The sequence below is a fragment of the Triticum dicoccoides genome, chromosome 3B (assembly GCF_002162155.2).
Source record: "Triticum dicoccoides isolate Atlit2015 ecotype Zavitan chromosome 3B, WEW_v2.0, whole genome shotgun sequence".
Classification (NCBI taxonomy): domain Eukaryota; kingdom Viridiplantae; phylum Streptophyta; class Magnoliopsida; order Poales; family Poaceae; genus Triticum; species Triticum dicoccoides.
Window position 1 is genome coordinate 75697052 of NC_041385.1, and position 19718 is coordinate 75716769.

Here is a 19718-nt window from a genome sequence, read left to right on the forward strand (position 1 = left end):
CTCTCTCTCCACACACACACACACACACATTTGATCTGACATGTGTATTGTGGAACCCTAGGCCATGGAGATTATGGTGGAGGAGGAGAGCTAGTGAGCAGGCTTCACAAGTAGGAGTAGAAGGGTGTTGTTCGCCAAGATGGTGCCAGAAGGTGCAGCTCCGAAACAGTTAGAGCCAGAGGGCGCAGTTCCGGAAGGGTTAGTCGTTCAACCTATGCTTTCGAATAGGAGGGTTACGTGAATTGTTAACTCAAATATTGACGAATATTTATGCCTAATCATTGATTCTATTCGAAATTTTGTACGGAGGAAGGTGCAGAATTGCGCGTTGTCATTTATAAACTAATTGTTAGAGTTCTTTGATTTGTTGCAAAACTTGATGATGGCAGCGAGCATCAAGTTGCCCAACATGATGTGGAGTTTGAGGTTAACATGAAACGTTTTTCGGTTGAAAAAATGATAGAACTCATTGGGTCCAAAATTGTTTGGGGGAGCGGACAAGAGGTCCATATTTTGTGCAAGGACAAGCATTTTGACTCAGTTGAGAGGATTGATGTACTACTGGAAGTTGCTGACATCATTTCTTGAGAGATGGGAAGAGAAAGAATTGCTTGTGCTTGCTCAAGTTGTGGAAATTGCAAAGGGGTTTACGGCATCATCTTGTTCAGAAAATATCCCATCTAGTGAGATAGTTGACAACATCATTTCCTCAAGTTCTGATGTTTACCAGTCAAATGCTAGTAGTGCATCATGTGTTGACGATGGTAATGTGCTTTGTAAATGAGAGATATGTGCAATCTGATGGTCAAGTTACTATTGACTGGTCCAGTCTTGAGATAACTCCTATAGGTGATGATATAATAGCTCCTATGTCCCAGGAAAACATGTGTGAGGTACTTGGAATTGAGGATGAGGTTGAGGATGCTCAACCAATAAATGATCCAGCTCCGGTTGTTGTGTGCCATGCTAATGAGGAGTTAATAGCCGAGGGAGCTATACCAGTTGATGACCAAGTTCCTGAAGATATAGAAATGTCATATGACAAAGATCATCCAAAAGTTGAGAAAGGTTCAATCTTTCCAACAATGATTGATTGTAGGAGGGCTGTGAGGCAATGGGCAATCAATGAAGAATTCAACCTTGGGACTCACAGAGCTAACAAGAGTAGGTGGATGGCACATTGTATGGCTAAGGATTGTCCATGGAAAATAACATGTCGCATTATGGCTGATAAGACAAAGACCAGGGTACTAACATAGCTTAATATTTCACTTTCTCTATTAATTTTGTTATGGTAGCATCATGTTATTGTAGCAACGCTAACAACTTTGTTATGTATGCGGGTTAACCAGATAGGACCGGCACACACATGTGTTTCAAGTAGTAGGCTCAATTCAGCAATGGCCTCACAAGATTGGGTTCAAGAAAGGTCCAAGAAAATTTTAAGGAAAACTCCAAACATTGGTTGCAAGGATTTACAAGAAAAGTTAGAGGAAGACTGGAATGTAACCACTGGCTATGACATTGTATGGAAGGGGAGGGAGAGAGCAAAGGATGAGATATATGGTTCTTGGGGTAGTAGCTTCCGTTACCTGTATAATTTTAAAGCAGAGATGGAACTTAGATCCCCTGGAAGCATTGTTGAGGTCGATACTAAGCTAACGAAAGGTAAAGTTTACTTTCACAGATTTTTTATGGCACTTAAGCCTTGTGTAGATGGATTCCATGTTGGATGTAGGCCTTATCTTAGCATAGACTCAACTGCATTGAATGGAAAGTGGAATGGTCATTTAGCTGCATGCACAGCTTTAGATGGACATAATTGGATGTTTCCACTTGCATTTGGCTTTATTGAGGTTGAAGATGAAGATAATTGGACATGGTTCATGACACAGTTGCATAGGGCATTAGGGCCAATTTCAAAGCTTGCTATATGTACGGATGCATGCAAAGGCCTAGAAAATGCAGTTAAGAAAGTTTTCCCTCAAGCAGAACAGAGGGAGTGCTTTAGGCATTTAATGCAGAATTTTTCAAAAAGATATAATGGTGACATAATTGGACGCATGTGGGCTGCTGGTAAGACACATAGACCTTCAATGTTTGAGTACCACTTCTCCAAGGTTCTAGAATCTAGCCAAACTATGGGCAAGTACTTGCAAGAGTACCATAATTTGAAGTGGATGAGGTCTAGTTTTGACACTGAGATCAAGTGCGATTACATTCATAACAACCTTGCAGAGACCTTCAATAATTGGATAAAAGGAACCAAAGATCTTCCCGTAGATGTGTTAGCTGACACGCTTAATGGAAAGATAATGAAATTGGTTGCAACAAGGAGAACAATTGGGGAGAAGTTACAAGGACGAATGTTGCCAGCAGTTGTACAACAAGTGAATAATAGAACAAGGGGGCTTGGGCACTTGAAAGTTACCAGATCAAGTAATTGGAAAGGTGAGGTCAGGGACATCAACAAAGACAATTTGAGGCATGTGGTTAACATAGAGAAAAGCGAGTGCACGTGCCTTGAGTGGCAGCACACGGGTAAACCGTGTGAGCATGCACTTGTTTTCTTGATTGGAAAAAGGAACGTGAAGATGGAAGATTATCTTCATGAGTACTACTCTCTAGAAAGGTTTAGGGCAGCATATAGGGGGGTTGTAGAGCCCCTCACAGATAGATCACAATGGCCTAATGTTAAATTAGACTTTGTATTGCATGCACCACTCCCCAAAAGTTCCGTAGGAAGAAAAAGGAAGTTGAGATTTAGAAGTTGCCTTGAAAAGGGAGGAGGACATTATAAAAAGAAACCACCACCAAAAGGTCAATTAGGAAGCCAAAACAGGTGCAAGAAGTGTAACCAACTTGGACATAGGCAAGCTGGATGCCCAACTAATAGAGTGAAGAAAAGGTCATTTATATTTATTCACATTTGCTCAACTCATATTTTCACTTCTATTGCTCGAGTTTGTAACATTGTTTCAATTTGTTGACAGGAAACCGAAACCTAGAAAGATAAAACCAAACACCGAAGTAGATGTTGAATGTACAATCCCAGGAGATGCTCTCCTACAAGTCAGCCCTCGTCCTATTACAAGGAGGTAAAAAATAATGCTTCTTTTCAATTTCTCAAGTGGGCGTGAGGTATTTTTTTCTCAAACTACATATTGTACAGCCAATCATCTCTTTGTAGCCCTCTTGGAGGGATGTCTCCATTGGCTGCCCCACAAGCCAGCCCTCGCCCTATGACGAGGAGGTATTTTTTTGGCTTATTATCTTCAATATCTCTACAAATGTGGCATGTTTTTATCTTTAAAAATTGCCTTTTCCTGTAGTCAATCATCTCTTTCTAGCCCTCTTGGTGGGATGTCTCCATTGGCTGTCCCACAAGCTAGTCCTCGACCTATGACGAGGAGGTAATTTTGTTCTGGCCTATCTTTAATATCTCTACAAATGTGGCATATTTTTACCTTAAACTATGTTTTCTCGGTAGTCAATCATCTCCTCATAGCCCTCTTGGAGGGATGTTTTCATTGGGTGTCCCACAAGCTAGCCCTCGACCTATAACGAGGAGGTAAATTTCTTTTGGCTTATCTTTAATATCTCTACAAGTGTGGAATGTTTTTATCTTTAAACAATGTTGTTTTGTGTAGTCAATCATCTCTTCGTAGCCCTCTTGGAGGTACATCTTCATTCACTGTCCTACAAGGCAGCCCTGGTCCAACCACAAGGAGGTGAAAAGAAATATGATGTTTTTATTGAATTATGTATAACATCGGTCTCATTTTTTAATGCATGAAATTGATGTATTATGCAGGCAATTTTCTATGGAAACAGGGGCTCCCGCTTCTCCACCAAAAGTAGTTGTGAAGGCCGCAAAAAAGCTCACACCAAGGAAGAGAAAAAGAGTGTAGCATGCCATTCCGTGATATTGTTATGCCTTTAGTGATCTGCATTAAGTCGATGCCACTTCTTTAAGAAGTCGATGCTTTTCAATTGAATTCATGTCTTTCAGTGTGTTGTGATCTTTTTTCTAGGATAATGTCTTGTGATCTTGTCGTGTGTACTGAGATGATTATTCACTTTTTGTTCTGGATGCAACTTGTCAGACTAGGACTCACCTTATGCTTCCAATATAAATTCATATCTATTAATTCTGGATTGTCATATATATTCTTGTGATATGTGAAGAAGGTACAGAAATATAGAGAGGTCATGTCAAAATTTTACGTGAAAATGCTGTAGAAATTTTGATTATATCTATACCAACAAAATAATATATCATTACATGCTACATCCCAATCTAAATTTTGATTACATCCATACGAACAAGCATCCATATCTTCTTACAACAATTGCTACAGCCGTCAACACGTAACAAATTTGTTAGTGTATCTCACTGGTATTTGAGCCATATGCTAACGAAGCTAGCAACCAGAGCAACCAGTAGCTACAACTACAACTGATGAAGCAGCATGTACAACAAGCACTTCTCCAGCCAGCACAGCCACGAGCAACTACGTCTGGACGGGTGTCATGCTGCATACGTACAAGCGGCAAGTGGGAGAGGACGAATGACAAGGGGCTGCTGCCGAAGAGAAGGCACGGTGAGACGGCGGCTCGCCGGGGAGCTGGCACAGTGAGGCGGCGGCGTCGGGAGGAGTCACGACGATGCGGCGTTGTGCTCTACGTTCTGTGATCGTTTCGTATCACCAGGAAACAGCCGGGGGCAATTTCGTCCTAATAAAAAAGAGATGTGGGTTTGGACGTGGAATAGAAGGGGAAAAATCAATCTGTGGTATTTTGTCCAGCCATTAGTTAAAGGTGTGCTATACAATCTAATAAAAAGAAAGGTGTGCTATGGGAGCAAAGTCCCAGGAAAGATGTGGCATTTTCTCAAATTGCCCTTTTTGCACGGGTGGGTTGCGAGTTAACGGAGGTGGGAGGATGACAAAAAAACCCGAAGGTGGGAGGATGATGAAAAAACCAGCGAAAATAAACCGCACAGACTATTCACCAACTGCTTCATTAAAAGTAAAGATTCGGCAATTTACACACCGAGATGAGTACCACTGTCAGACTACATTTCGTAATTGTCTCCGTGTCTCTCTCCTCTTTGATTCGATCTCAGCACATTCAGCTTTATATCCGACCAGAGTTACCACCTCACATAGATAAGTTGTTGTGGATAGTTTCACTTCTTCCCCTCCTTGTAGTATGCAATCCCGCACGATTTTCTTTTTGGTTTTTTATGCACGGTTTTTTCTCTTTCTTTTGACATTTTCGCTTTATATTTCTTTTTCACTTTTATTTTTCAAGAATTTTCATTTGGGTTTGTGAACTTTTCAAAAATTCGTGAAACATTTTTTCAAATCCGAAACTATTTTAAAAAATTTGAACATTTTCCGAACTTGTGAAATTTTAGAATTCATAATATTTTAAAAATACATAACTCATGAACAATTTTCAAATTCGTAAATGTTCTCAAAAATCATGGCCTTCTAAAAAACTTTACTCGTTGCCATGCAAAGCCATTTGTTTCAGTTTTGCCACTTTCCCAACAGAAGCCAGAGTACTTGTCGTAGCATTGTAGGAGCAGCTCCACATGAGGATCCTTCCGTAATTGGCCACGCTTCCAACAACGCTAGAACACCTGCGATAGGAGTGTGTCCATGTTGATCAACCCACTACCTGCAACATCCAGCGACGCTGGCAGGCTGCGCAACGACTGTGCCGGTGGGGTTGAGCAGCTCTCATTTCACCTAAACTCCCTCACATGTCGCTGGTTGCGGGTTGGACCTCGGTCCCTGCCATTGGGGACATGCTCGACAATGACGAAACTCTAGGCAGAGCAAGGGACACGGGCCGCTGCTGCTCCCAGAGGTCGTGCCACCATGAGGGGAGCACATCGACGTGAATGGTCGACTTGATCAGCAGCAACCTTGGATTTTGCAGCCGCAACACATTGTGGAGATCCATATGTACCACCGCTCCTTCTCAGTCATCTTCCCCCTCCTGCCTGACCCCATGCGCTCGACCAAGATCTGAAAGGGACGATGATGCGACATGGAGGCGCTGGCCCAGATTTGAAGATGCCAAAGCATGTAAATAAAGGGGACGATCATGTCTCTTCAGATCCCCGCATTGGTTCCAGAAGCCTGGCTCTTCGGCTGAACGATCATGTCTCTTCAAATGTCGTGTCTGTTACAGAAGCTTGGCCCTTCGTTTTTTTGTGAGTGAACTCTTCGGCTATTGGTTGAAAATAAATTTTATTAGAGCAGAGTGGCTGATGTGGCACATGCGGTGAAGTGAAAAAGAAGATGGCATGTGTGGGGCATCTGTGATGAGGTGGATAGGTTGCATGTCAAGAGAAATAGGATAGTGGGGATCGAAAACTTAAAACGGTGCCTGGGCTCATCTGCTCCCTCTCAGCAAAAAATTCAAAACAAATACTAAAAAAATTCAAAAAAATTTAATTTTTTGTGGTGGTAGATAATTTGACGCGTGAGGTGCGCCCCAAAATTCATCTCATTTGGACATCTGAGCAGCTCTCGGTAAAAAAGACAAATCGGGTCAAAACAGTGCATGAACAGTGAACATTTTTACAGACCCTGATTTTGTCTTTTTTGCCGAGAGCTGCTCAGATGCTCAAATGAGATGAATTTTGGGGCGCACCTCACGCGTCAAATTATCTACCACCACAAAAAAAATTGGAATTTTTTGAATCTTCTAGTATTTTTTTTGAATTTTTTTCTAAGCGTGGGTGCAGATGAGCCCGGGTGCAGATTAGCCGCACTCAGTGGGGATGAACTATTTAGGTATTATAGATCAGGGGGAATAGAATTATTATGGGAAGGTTACATAAGAATGTACTTTTTTAAAAGAAAAAGCCCAGCCATCAAGGACAGGATAACCGCATATAATCTCTGCCCTCACAGCGATTTGGGTTTTCGGTCGTCCGTTTTATTGATTTTTTTTTTTACTATGAGTTCTTGGCCATCAAATTTAATGTGAAAAGCGATCTGTTTCGCAGTGTGGCTAATCTGGCTCAGCTGTCCTGTGGGTTGCTGCTCCACGGGGCGAAACAGACGCTTCTGGTGCATTGGGCCTTCGGCGAGCCGGCAGCAGGAGGAAGGCCTAATTGTCTCAAAAAAAAAACCTCACGAGACCTAATCCTCACCTAAAAAAACGAGCCCTAATCCAGTCCCCATCGAGACCACATCGATTCCAGTCCGGTTTATCCACTCGCCTAATCCCGATCGAGCCTGAGGGGAACGAGACCGCCGGTCGATCCCTGCGACCGGAGGAGAGGAGCAGCCGGTGCGGACGGCGAACCCCCCTCTCCCAGCGATTTGGATCAGGCCAGGACCGAGGTACGACGACCCACCCGCTCCCAGCAATGCGGATCAGGTCAGTACGGAGGTGCGATGGCCGGAGATATCGACCCGAAGAGTACGACGCCTGCTAGAGTCAATGGCGGCGCCGGCTAGCTCCCGCCGCAGGCCCTCTCGGGGTCGCACATGACCGCTGCTCTTCGTCGCTATCCTCGCCCTCAACTCACTGTCCTTCTACCTCTTCATGTGCGGCTTCCTTCTCACCCGCACCGAGCACGACCTCCACGGCCATCGGGACGACCGCAGCGGCATCTCCCCTGGGTGCTCCTCTGGGCCCCAGCCAGCCATAGACTGCCTCTGGGCTATATTTGGCCATGGGCCGGGCCGGGCCGGGCTTGGGCCGGGCCTGAAAAAGCCCATGGTAGAAAACTGAGGCCCAGGCCCTACCATCGGGCCTACTTTTCAAGCCCAAGCCCGGCCTATCTGGTAAAAAGCCCTGAAAAGCCCTTAGGGCTTAGGGCCGTGGGCCGGACCTCTTCCTTAAAATGCCAATATGCAAGCCCAAGCCTGTCCAGGCCCTGCTGGTGGGCTCAAAACTCAGGCCCAAGCCTGGCCCACGGGCAAGCCCATCGGGCCTAGGCCCTGGATTTTAGGGCCGGGCCTGGATGGGCCGACAGGGCCGGGCCTGAGATGGCCAGGACTACTCTGGGCCCTCAGGTATCAGTGTATCATCACCTTGCCTACCCTGTCCTCGCCTTAGTTCCCATATCTGAATTTTGAGCTACTTCTTGCTATCATACAGGTTCAATTTCGTGGCACCGAGTACATTCTTCCAAGGTGGGTTAGTATAACGTACATAGCCATGGTGAGAAACTAGAACATGCTCTGACATTTTCCTGAAGAGAAGCAGTCATGGATGGACAAGCTGCAGGTCCTGCAGAAGCTAGTTGCTGATGAGAAGAACTCTGCTATAATCTTGAATGCGTTCACTGACCAACCGACCACCAGCCTTCAACATCTTAAGGGGATGAGTACAGAGTACTGATGTGTGTACATTGATCTCATGTAATGATGTTATGCCAAAAAAAAAACAGTTATCTCGTGCGCACCTCCATCTTTTTTGGGTATAATAAAAATGGGAATAACTTGGTGTGTATTCTTGCTGCAAAAATCTATGTTCACGCTCTACGACGGGTGGTCTCCCTACCTTTATCAATGTCGGAATAGCATTGCAGCTCAATAAAAGACAATACAATGCATCAGGTTCTTTGCACCTTACATTCAACTTCATTAAAAATATACCTCATGATGGATAGTTAACCCTGCTATTGTTTCTTTGCACTCAATCAGCTGGCAAAACATAGAAAGAGGGTAGTCGTGATGGGAGATGATGGACACAGTTATACCCAGATCACTTCAACAAGTCATTTCGGTACCCTTCTTTTAATGTCAAAGATCTCGACACAGTAGGTCATTTGTTCAGTATCAGTTTCTCCTTGCTGCGATGAGCTATTTTCCCTCTTCCATTTAATTTGCATGGAATTGCCCGCCGAATTAAATGTATCAGGTAGGCAATGGTGTTATTGAGCACTTTGCTTCCTTCACTGCACAAAAATGATTGGGACGTTCTTATTGCACATTGCCTTGGTGTGGTAAGTTGTTTGTGTTCACTTTGGCGCTGGCTTACACATTCGGTCCTTCCCTTCGTGGAAATAGATGCATATAAGGTCAAATTTCTTTAGGCCATGCAGGGCATATATTCGGTGGTGATTCTACCCCAATGATCCAGAAGTTGGAGCAATATAATAAAATCCTAGAGGTCAGGTGCCCCATTCATAATACATTATCTGTTTTTTGTGCATTGTGCTAATTTTTTGCAGGAGACGTTCTCTTATGTGGCCCTAATTTCTGATTTTTAAATTAGCCTCATTTTTGCCCCTGTAGGATGTAATTGACACGCTGAAATGTCTATCAATACCTGCTTGTCCCCATGTACCGGCAAAGTATGTCTACATCAGGAAATTTTCTTACCTTCTCCAGAAATACAATTTTGGTTTTATTTATTTATTAGCACTACCCCAATTCACATTGGATTGTTATGCACACTTCTGAAACTAAGGCTGGATGGTCCATTTTCGTAGGGTCATATTTTGTGACCATAACTTATCATAATCACAGTTATAATTTTATTGTTTAATTCAATATTTCTATTAGCAGATGGTTTTGCTTATTTCACCTCACTACATTAAATTCTACAGTTTGAATTTCTTAATTCTACGGATCCTACTTATGCCATTGCGTGTTCCTCCACTTCTAGCCTCTTCCATATCAGTGACCAACACTGATATGTATGCAGATAATGTAAGTTCAGAAGCTCCAATCCAAATTATATAGTCGTCATGGTGAGAACTGAGAATTGTATTCTTTCTAATTTGGGAAAACGGTTGTCCGTATATTTGTTTAAAATCTACAGGAACTGAGTAGTCGACATTTGCTTGCATAGACAGTTTAATTTATGGCATGCTTCATTTTTTGCCATACATGTAATTTGGTAACAAAATTCGCATGTAGTTTTAAATTAACTCATTCTGGGAGCTAGAAAATGGATATTTTCTTTGGTCATTGTCGGTTTTAGTTTGAGCAATAGAGTGAGAGCTAAGATGCCTTGAAGTTTCTTATTTCGTACAACTAGATTTGCTACAGACAGTTGTGTAATGTTATTTTTCTTCCTCTACATGCCCTATATTGGCATTTGTTACTTTGTGCTACAGAGTAAACATAAATATTTAACTTTGATTCCATTGCCCAGTTTGTTGTGCTTTGCATGTCGGTTGTTCTGCACACTATAGTACCGATAATCCATGTGTGACAATTATTGTACTGATTACATCATAGCACAGGGACAATGTGAGGGGCTTTCAAACTGCAGTTCGAGAGACAATCTGTTTGTCCTATGGAGATGATCAATGGACTTCTGTTTTTGGTCCCTGTAGCTACCATTCGGTATTACTATTCTTGAATAAATAATAGTTTTGCCTTTCGCATTTTCTTCCAGGCGATTATGCTCTTTCTTGTAACATTGTACCGAATGTAGCCCGTATTGAAACCTCTAAATGGTCTTATATTTAGAAACGGATGGCTATTTGACAATGTTATGGCTCAGTTTACGCACTTGTGGCAATACCTACCTTTTCATTGTAAAAATGGATGGGCGCGCGCGGCAACGCACGCCATCAATGATCTAGTCATATATTAAGTATGAGAAGGATTACAATACTCTAAGAGGATGCAACGGATGCTTGGGGGAACATGCCCTACTATGGCAAAGGCTCCGTTTCTTCTAGCCAAAATGGCTAGCTCGTGAGCCACTCTATTGCTGGGTCTTCTTGCGTCACCAAAAGCAATACTACTGAAACTGTCACTGGTATTCCAGATGTCTGAGACTAGTGGGAATAACGCGGACAGATTGTAGCTCTGTTGTTCAACATAGCTGGAATGGACCGTCAGTACGCTGGGAGATCGGCCTGTGACGGTCCAATCAAAGCCTTACCTTCTGCATGTACACATTCCTCTCGGAGTATTTAACCAAAAACTACCACAATTGACGAAGCGTGACGAAAAACTACCACTTTACGTTTTTGTGCGAAAAACTACCACTTTTTGTCTAATCTTTGACTAAAAACTACCAACTCGGGAAATCGCTTGCTTCACCCGTGCTAACCCCGAATCCGACCGGTTGGGCCCACCTGTCAGCATCAATCTTCTTCCTCCTCTCTCTCTCTCATTTCCACGAACACCTTAAGTGCACTCCACCGCTCTGCCGCTCTGCCCCCGCCGGCCGGCGAGTCCCACCACCTGCGCTGCCGACCACCTTGGTGAACCGCTCCCCGGGCTCGAAGTAGACGGAGAGAACGAAGTCGATGGCCTTGAGCGGCGAGTCCTCCTCCTTGCCGGCGAAGAGCTCGGGCGAAGATGCGGTCGAAGAGCTCGCCGCCCTCGCACAACTCCATCACCAGGTGCACGCCCTCGGCGTCCTTGCAGGCCTCGCGGAGCCGCACCACGGCGCCGCCTGCGCCCTCCAGCGCCGACATGCGCCGCCGGATCTCCACCTCCCGCTGCATGTCCTCGGCGTCGGCGGCGCGACGCAGCCGCTTGCGGCGGGTGGTCTTGCAGGTCAGCGCCTCGCCCGTGGCCGCGTGCTCGCAGCGGCGCGTCACCCCGAACTCCCCGCACCCCAGCTCCGCGCCCAGCCGATACCGCTTGGCGAAGCCCTCCCCGCCGGGCGCGCACTGGTCGTCGTCGCCCAGGGTCGACCTGCGCTTCTTCTTGCAGCAGCAGCAGCCGCTGTTGGCGTCGCTGTCGGGGGGCAGTCGGCGGCGCTGGCCACGGGCATGATGGCGGCGGCGGCGCGCCTCCGGGCCAGCATCCTGGAGGCCGCGATGACAGAGTAGCAGCCACCCATGGCGCCGTCGCACGGCCAGACGGACGCCGCAGGCTGTCGTAGAAAGGTGGTGCAGGTAGCGGGGCTTGCCGGCCGGTGGGGGCAAAGCGGCGGAGTGCACGTGAGGTGTTTGAGGAAATGCCAAAGAGAGGAGGAAGAAGATTGATGCTGACAGGTGGGCCCATCCTGTCAGAAAGGTGTTTAGAAGAGGCGAATCGGGCGCTTTTCTGACACGGTAGTTTTTAGTCAAAGATTAGACAAAAAGTGGTAGTTTTTCGCACAAAAACGTAAAGTGGTAGTTTTTCGTCACGTTTCCGTCAATTGTGGTAGTTTTTGGTTAAATACTCGTCCTCTCGAAACCACCAAGCTCGCCAAAGGAGTAGGAGCACTTTTCCTCGGAAGAATATTCTGTAACCAATCACTGCCCGTATGTCGAAACTGATCTTCCGTGGGTAAATCCCAAAAGGTCCTTAGCTCATCTCTAAGTCCTTTGGCCTTTGTGCAGCTTACTACAGCATGGAATTCATCTTCTGTTTCTCTCCCACAAATATTGCAAATGTTATCAGTTTCTGGGGTGCATTTCCATTTGTTTTTCTTTGTTGCCAATGTTTCAGTAGCTACCCTCCATGCGAAAATCCTGATTTTCTCCGGGACCTTTGCTTTCCATATGAGCTCCCAAATACTCCTGTTATCCGCTTCATTTGATGAGCTGGAAGCATTCATGTTGCTTTGTTGTTTGAGTCGAGCCACCAGTTTGTAGGCACTTTGAACAGAGAAGATTCCTGACTTTTCCTCTTGCCACGCAACGCAGTCCTCCACCATACTTCGCGGGATTTTTATTTTGCAAATTTCCTCTGCATCATAGCTATGGAAGAGCTGGTTAAACAAGATTCACATCCCATTCTTTAGTTCCTGATGTTATGAGTTGGTTCACCCATCTCAATCTAGACCGTTTTTTAAAATGCGTGATTTTTAGCCCACTTTTTCTTGGCACCCATTGATCTCTTTGAATCTGAATTTTCTCACCATTCCCCACTCTCCAGATCAAGCCCTTCTTGAGTAGCTCCAGTCCATGTTCGATCCCTCTCCACGCTTGTGAGGCGTCCGAGGCGAACACTGTGTCAAGCAGGTCACCTTTTGGGTAGTACTTAGAATTTACGTTAGCCTTCGTAAGTGTAGCATTATCGATATAATAGTCAACCCTCCCCTCTCCCGCTCAATCTCACCTACTTTCGCTCTCTACCCCCGTTAAAAACCAAAATCCAAGCTTCGCGAATGCACGTCGCCACCGCACCCCCGCCAACCTCCATCGCCGGGCGGGCGGAGGGTCTGTAGCCTCTGGCGACTCGGCCACCCGCAGTGCACCACCACAGGGCGACCATGTTGGCTTTGTGTATGTGGGGTCCAACGCGGAGGATGCAGCCATGCCCGAAGCGGGCTTTGCGCAGTCCGTCCGTGCTCCGGGCTGCAGCGGACAGCGCCCTGCAAGCCGCTGGTCACGCGGTTATAGCTGCCGGCATTGCGGCCTTCAACCTCGATGAATGTAAAAGTTATTAAGACAGGCTAATCTAAAGTCATAAAAGTAACATAGGTATGTCTGGATAAATGCAACGAAAAGTATCCTGCGTTAAACCTATTGCTATGTTTATTTCTTTCTTTTTGCAAAACTCTATTGCTATGTTGATATAGACAATTAAGAGTCCCAACAGATGGGAGCCCCAGATTTGAAAGGGCTCCATTGGATCGGTCATCAGCATAATTCGTGTAGCATATGGCATCTCACATCAAATTTACGGTGATTTATTTAGCATATGGAAACAGGCTCGGCGGTGTCCGATCACTGTCCGTTGTTGCTGGATCTCAATGCCGATCTATTTATGGTGCGTAGGTTCAAGTTCAAGGCCTTCTGGATGAAGGCCGAGGGGTTCATGCAGAAGGTGCAAGACGCGTGGAGCTCGGTCCCAAGTGAGGGCAACCCTTTTGTGGCGCTTGATGCAAAGTTGAGGGCGACGGCGAAGAGCCTTAAGAAATGGAGCGGCCGTTGGATAGGCAATGTGAAACTGCAGATTGGCATAGCTATGGAGATCATTTTTCAACTGGACAAAGCGATGGAGTCAAGAATGTTGTCGGAACCGGAAAGGGCACTACGCAAGCTACTGAAGCAGAAACTGCTTGGCCTCTGTTCACTGGAGTGTACCATCGCGCGACAGAGATCGAGGATCCTTGTTCTACGAGCGGGCGACGCCAACACTAGCTTCTTCCATCAGAGTGCGTGTCATCGACAGCGGAGAAACATGATGACGGCAGTTCGGCATGGGGATAAGGTTGCCACTGGGCAGGAGGAGATCGCCACGGAGGTGGATGAATACTTTTCCAAAGTGTTTGGGAAGCACCGGTGAGGACGCACACGCTTGATCTTGGAGTGGTTCATTTACCATCGCGAAATCTGTCATAGCTTGAAGCCCCGTTCACCGCAGAAAAGGTGGAGAAGATAGTAAAATCAATGCCTATGGATAAAGCGCCGGGACCCGATGGCTTCACGGGTCATTTTTATGCGACGTGTTGGAGCATACTACGGGAGGATTTCATGCGAGCTTTGGAGTCTTTTTACCTAGCTGACACGAGAGGACTACAGGCACTCAACAAAGCAATTGTGGTTTTGCTGCCGAAAAAGGATGGGTCCATGGATATCGAGGACTACAGACCTGTTAGTTTTGGTGCATGGAGTGATCAAAATATTCGACAAGATCCTATCTTCGAGACTAGCGGTGGAGCTGGCCTTCCTAGTGGGGAACCATCAATGTGCACTCGTCAAGGGGCACTCTATCCACGACAATTTCATGCTTGTGCAATGCACAACGCGGCGACTACACGCCCTTCGAGAGCAGGCGGTCATGCTTAAATTGGATATATCAAAGGCATTTGATTTGGTGCAATGGACTTTTCTACTGGAAGTGCTAACGGCTATGGGTTTTGGGTCTCGCTGGGTGGGCTGGATTTGTGGGCTTTTAGCTACATCATTGACACGGATTATGTCGAATGGAACTCCTGGAAGGCCAATCACCAATCGCATTGGGCTATGGCAGGGGGACCCGGTATCCTCTATGTTGTTTATCATGATCATGGAGCCGCTGCACCGCATGTTCAAGCTTGCATCCACAAGAGGAATGCTTGCCCCTCTAGCAAGAACTAGGCTGAAGCACCGGCTATCGATGTTCGCAGATGATGTTGACATATTTGTCTAGCCAGATGAACTGGGCATGTCCACTTGTGTGTCGCTCCTCAAGATCTTTGGTGAGGCCTCGGGGCTACGAGTCAACCTGGCCAAAAGTGCAGCTTACTCCATTCGATGCCCGGCGGAAACAATGGAAACAGTGGAACGAGTTCTTGGCTGCCCTAGGGGGTATTTCCCGTGCAAGTACTTGGACCTCCCACTAACCCTACGGAAACAATTGGCTGCACAATTATCTTATCTTGTGGAGACCAACTAGCTGGAGCGCTGCCAAGGTAGAAAGCGGCTAAAATGCCCAAGAGTGGTCGGCTACTGCTGATTCAGTCAGTTCTTTGTGCGATGCCCCTACACACAATGCTTGCTCTCGATCTACCTAAGAAAACAATTGCCGCGCTAAACAAAATCTGCCGAGGCTTCCTATGGTGTGCTAAGGCAAATGCCGCCGGTGGCAACTGCGACGTAGCATGGGAGAAAGTGTGCTCGCCAAAATGGGCGGGATGCCTAGGCATTCCTAATCTTCAGTGGCTCAACACCGCATTGCAAGCCCGATGGCCATGGATGCAGAAGTCTGACAAGGAGCGACCCTGGGCTGAATTCCATATCCAAGTCTTGCCAGCGGCTCGCCAACTGGTTAGCTCTGCCGCGAGAACAAGTGTTGGCAATGGGCAAAGCGCCCTTTTTTGGGAAGATAGATGGTTGGGTGGATATTGTGTGGCTGACCTTGCGCCCACCATACATGCTAGAGTGCGGACTCGGACGCGGTTGACCTGCACGGTCGCGAGGGCGCTCCAAGACAGTGCTTGGGCTCGGGATGTGGACCCAGAGGTGAATGCAACGACTCTGCAGTTGTACCTTACTTTATGGACATGGACTACCGGGATAGAGCTCGAGCAGACGCAACAGGATGAGGTTCTATGGTCCTGGGAAACAAGTGGCACCTTCACCACGTGGTCAGCATATGCCGCCATGTTTTGGGGACGTTAAGTTGACCCAACAGCGGAGTTCACTTGGAGCGCTAGGGCACCACTCGGTGTCGTTTTTTCGCATTGCTGGCACTGCAGAATAGATGTTGGACCTCGGACCGGCTAGCACGGAGAGGTCTCGACCATCAGGACCATTGCCCGCTGTGCAACTAGGAGGAGGAAGGAATTGACCACTTACTTATACGCTGTGTTTTTGCGAGGCAGATTTGGGCAGCAATTTTCCAGGCTCTGGGCAGGCCGGATTGGGTACCGACAGTGGACGGCACTCTACCGGGATGGTGCGCTAGCAAGGGCGCCAATGGGACACAAGAGGATGCTCAATGCTCTGCGCATCCTAGTGATGTGGGAAATTTGGAAACACCGTAATGCAATTGTGTTTGAGGGAGCTACACCATCGACGAACTATGTCATCCATAGGATCACAGAGGAAGGGCGCAATTGGAAGCAAGCGGGACTACTAAATGGAGACCTTGCTGGATTCTTCGATCAGGTGGACCGGTGGGCTAGTGTGTAAGTTAGCTTAGTCCTAGAGGGTACGGTGTATAGGTGGATGATGCTGTTCATGTAAAAGCGTGTAACAATGTCGTGGAGGGGCTCTTTACCCCCACTCTTTACTTTATAATATAGTACGCACACTCGTGCGTATTCGAGAAAGAGAAAAGTGGAATGCAAATAAAGCAGCAACTGGATGGAATCATATCAACTGCATGAGAAGCGACATAGCAATTGACCTTGAGTACATTTCTTTTTGTTTTGGAGGGACCTTCAACACATTTTTCACAAGAAAAGAGGAGTCCCTGATCCCAGACAAGATCAATGTGTCTGCACCTCAAAGATCTCACCAAAAACTGGAGGATAATACCTTTTTTTGAAAACAAATTCAAACAAATGCGAAACCATTTTAAAAGGATTTTTTGTACATGTTCATACAGCTCCTGCCGATTTTCATGCAATTGTACTTCCTCAGGGGAAAAAAGACAGTTGAAGCGCCAGAAAATAAGCACACAACTTGTTTTCGTACTGGTCGAAATGCTTGGGTTTCCCGTAGCGATTTGCAAATGACATCTTAATGTCTGAATTTTTCATATTTTTTCACATTTATAAAAGCGTTTCTGGCACGCAGGAGCATATGCTCCCTTGAGCCGAATTGAATAACTGCCAAAAACTAAGATATATAGATAGATCTCCGTTACAACAATATGATTGGATAAACCAATTCTATTATAGTTCACAAACATGTCACACGGCATGTATATACATGCATAATAACAAACACTGGTTTGTTCACGCATCCATCACACATAATCTACGACAATAAATCCATCATTACATGTTCATTAATTATATAACTGCTCAAACAAAACAGAAACACGGCTCACGTCGGCGCCATCCTTTTTATTCAAGAAACATTCAGTACTTGCTTATTATTAAGAGGGCGCCCAACAAACTGTAGCATATGCATCGTTCCTGCCATCAGTACAAGACACAAATCAATCCATAATTGTAACAGAAATACCTCGCTCGTGTCATGTACTCCCTCCATTCGGAATTACTTGTCGCATAAATGGATGTATCTAGACTTATTTTAGTTTTAGATACATCCATTTTCAAGACAAGTAATTCCGAACGGAGGGAGTAGCATGCATCTACTTTTTGTTTGAGCGGGTATGTCTATTTGCATGAGAAGAAACAAACGGCAGTTGACAAATCAAACAGTTCTAGTGAAACTGAACTGGAGCGGCAGGAAATTAATACAGTACATGGCAAGCGCAGGAGATAGAGTAGAAGAACTTACACCAGGCAACGATCTTCCAGCGCTGGTTGTCGCCCTCAGTCCACTCCCACAGAATGAGGGTGGTTCCATCGCGCACACCGCCATGGTCCTTGTCACCATGGAGTGCATCAAAGTTCAAGTAGATGTTGTTCACCATCCTGATGCAGCGGTAGCCTTCTCCGACGTCCCTGCTCTCGGTCCAGAGGACCGATTCATCCAGGGTGTTTGGATTGTACCTGGTCAGAAGAACCTATGATCCAAAACACAAACAGGAAGGTGAGCAAATTCACAATACTGGAGCTGCACTTCAGGGTTGAGCAGGAGCACATGACCATGTGACAACTCATGGCGTACCAAATTAGTCTGGAACCAATGTTAGTCCTTCTGTCTAACGAGTTCACCAATTTATTTTAGAGCTAGTGTCTCTCTACACTGCAGTGCTCATGGACAACCGTAAAATTACTGTGATATATGTCCACATGGATGCTAATGTGGAAGGCCATAACAGAACACAATCACAGCAGGTATTACATTGACATTTTGTTACAAAATTTGTTGAACAAGACAGGGCACATGCACACACGTGGAAGTGTTGTCATAGTTATGGTCTTGTATGGCAATGTGAAACACCGTAGCAGATTTAAGTTTTTGACACTGACATAATTTACAACGTTTGCTGAACATGACACCTACTAGGCAAATATTATTCCCAAGAACAGGGAGAAATTTCACTCATGCTGGACTAGTTTACATCATTTTAGACAAAAATCACTAAATCCCAGTGGTGATTATTCACTGAAACACCACAGGTCACACTGCCAATAAGCTCAAAGTGCTTCTGTTCATTCGAGCTTTTGCCCATTCTGTTTTTCATGTGCTGAAACCACTGCTAGTATGAATGCAGAGAAAGTACGCATTTGGAATGTGTGGTATGTTGTGTGCTTGCAGATCTGATATGTCTAAAATTGCCAAAATCATGTAAGATCTACTGTGCACACACGAATCCGATAGCAAAAATTAGAAGTTGGATGGATGGATGAGCTGAAGCGAGGTTAGTTACAGGGTGAGATTGGCCGAGGGAGTGCTTGAGCGCCTCTCCGCTGGCCTTGTTGACGAGTGCCATGGCAGAGTAGCCTTCCTCATCCTTCACCCTTATGCTGTACTTCATGTCCTTGATCCAGTGCTGCATCAGAGGTGTATATTCAAATCCATCAACCACATGATCAGGGAAGAAATAAGAACACATAAAAAAGTTGCTTGAGCAAAATCCAAACAGGATTGTTGCTTTTCCCCGATAAGAAAAAAGGACATCCCAGAAACGCCAAGTTTTCAGATCCCGATGGCAAGTTCACGTAGCCAATCTTCGATCGATCTCGCAGAGGTGTATGTGTGTGTACCTGCGTGTCGTCGTCGCGATCGGTGCGGACGAGGCAGACCTTGCCGTCCCTGGCGGCGAGGCTGAAGCTTTCCTCACCGGCCTTGCAGAGGATCCTGTACGTCGGCTGCCTGATCGCCGGGGGCGCCATTCCGCCGCCGCCTCCGCCGCCGTGGTGCGGGCGTGTCTCGTGTATGAGCGGTCCAACGCGGCCTCGTGTATGAGCGGTCCAACGCGGAGGACGCAGCGGAAATTCCTATTTGCCGCTCTTTGCGGCGCGGCAAGTAGGAAATCCGGCAAGTAGTCGACCGGACGCGCACACAGGGCAGATCGACCAGCGTTAGGATGGGCCAGCCCGTTCAAACATTAAAGCGAATCTGTTTTTGGGAATCTTCTAGGTGGTTCCCAGCCAGTTTTCTGGTTCTGGGAACCTTCTAGAAGGTTCATGAACCGGTTTTTCTATTTTTACCTTTATCTCTTTTTGTTTATTTTCTTTTACTGTTTCTTTTTCTTTTTTATTTTAATTTCCTTTTTCTTTTCTTTTCTTTGTTGTTTCATTTTTTTCTTTTTCTTGAGAATTTC

At 46.0% G+C, this 19718-nt stretch overlaps 1 protein-coding gene across 1 annotated transcript; it reads right to left on the bottom strand.

Moving 5' to 3' along the window:
• Positions 1-17134: 17134 nt before the first annotated feature.
• On the bottom strand, positions 17135-19446 carry LOC119280837 (ricin B-like lectin R40C1). The gene is made up of 4 exons (XM_037561543.1): positions 19159-19446; positions 18822-18944; positions 17783-18011; positions 17135-17454 (listed from the first exon to the last, which is right to left on the bottom strand). Coding segments are annotated over exons 1-4 (483 nt in total). The 5' UTR covers positions 19288-19446; the 3' UTR covers positions 17135-17452.
• Positions 19447-19718: the final 272 nt, after the last annotated feature.

Bases quoted from the DNA above. Each gene is read 5' to 3' on its own strand.
- LOC119280837 (XM_037561543.1), bottom strand. From the start codon at position 19,287: ATGGCGCCCCCGGCGATCAGGCAGCCGACGTACAGGATCCTCTGCAAG. The intron at 18,945-19,158 runs GTACACACACAT...CCTCTGATGCAG, and splicing joins ATCGCGACGACGACACGCAG to CACTGGATCAAGGACATGAA. The intron at 18,012-18,821 runs GTAACTAACCTC...TTTGGATCATAG, and splicing joins CCCTCGGCCAATCTCACCCT to GTTCTTCTGACCAGGTACAA.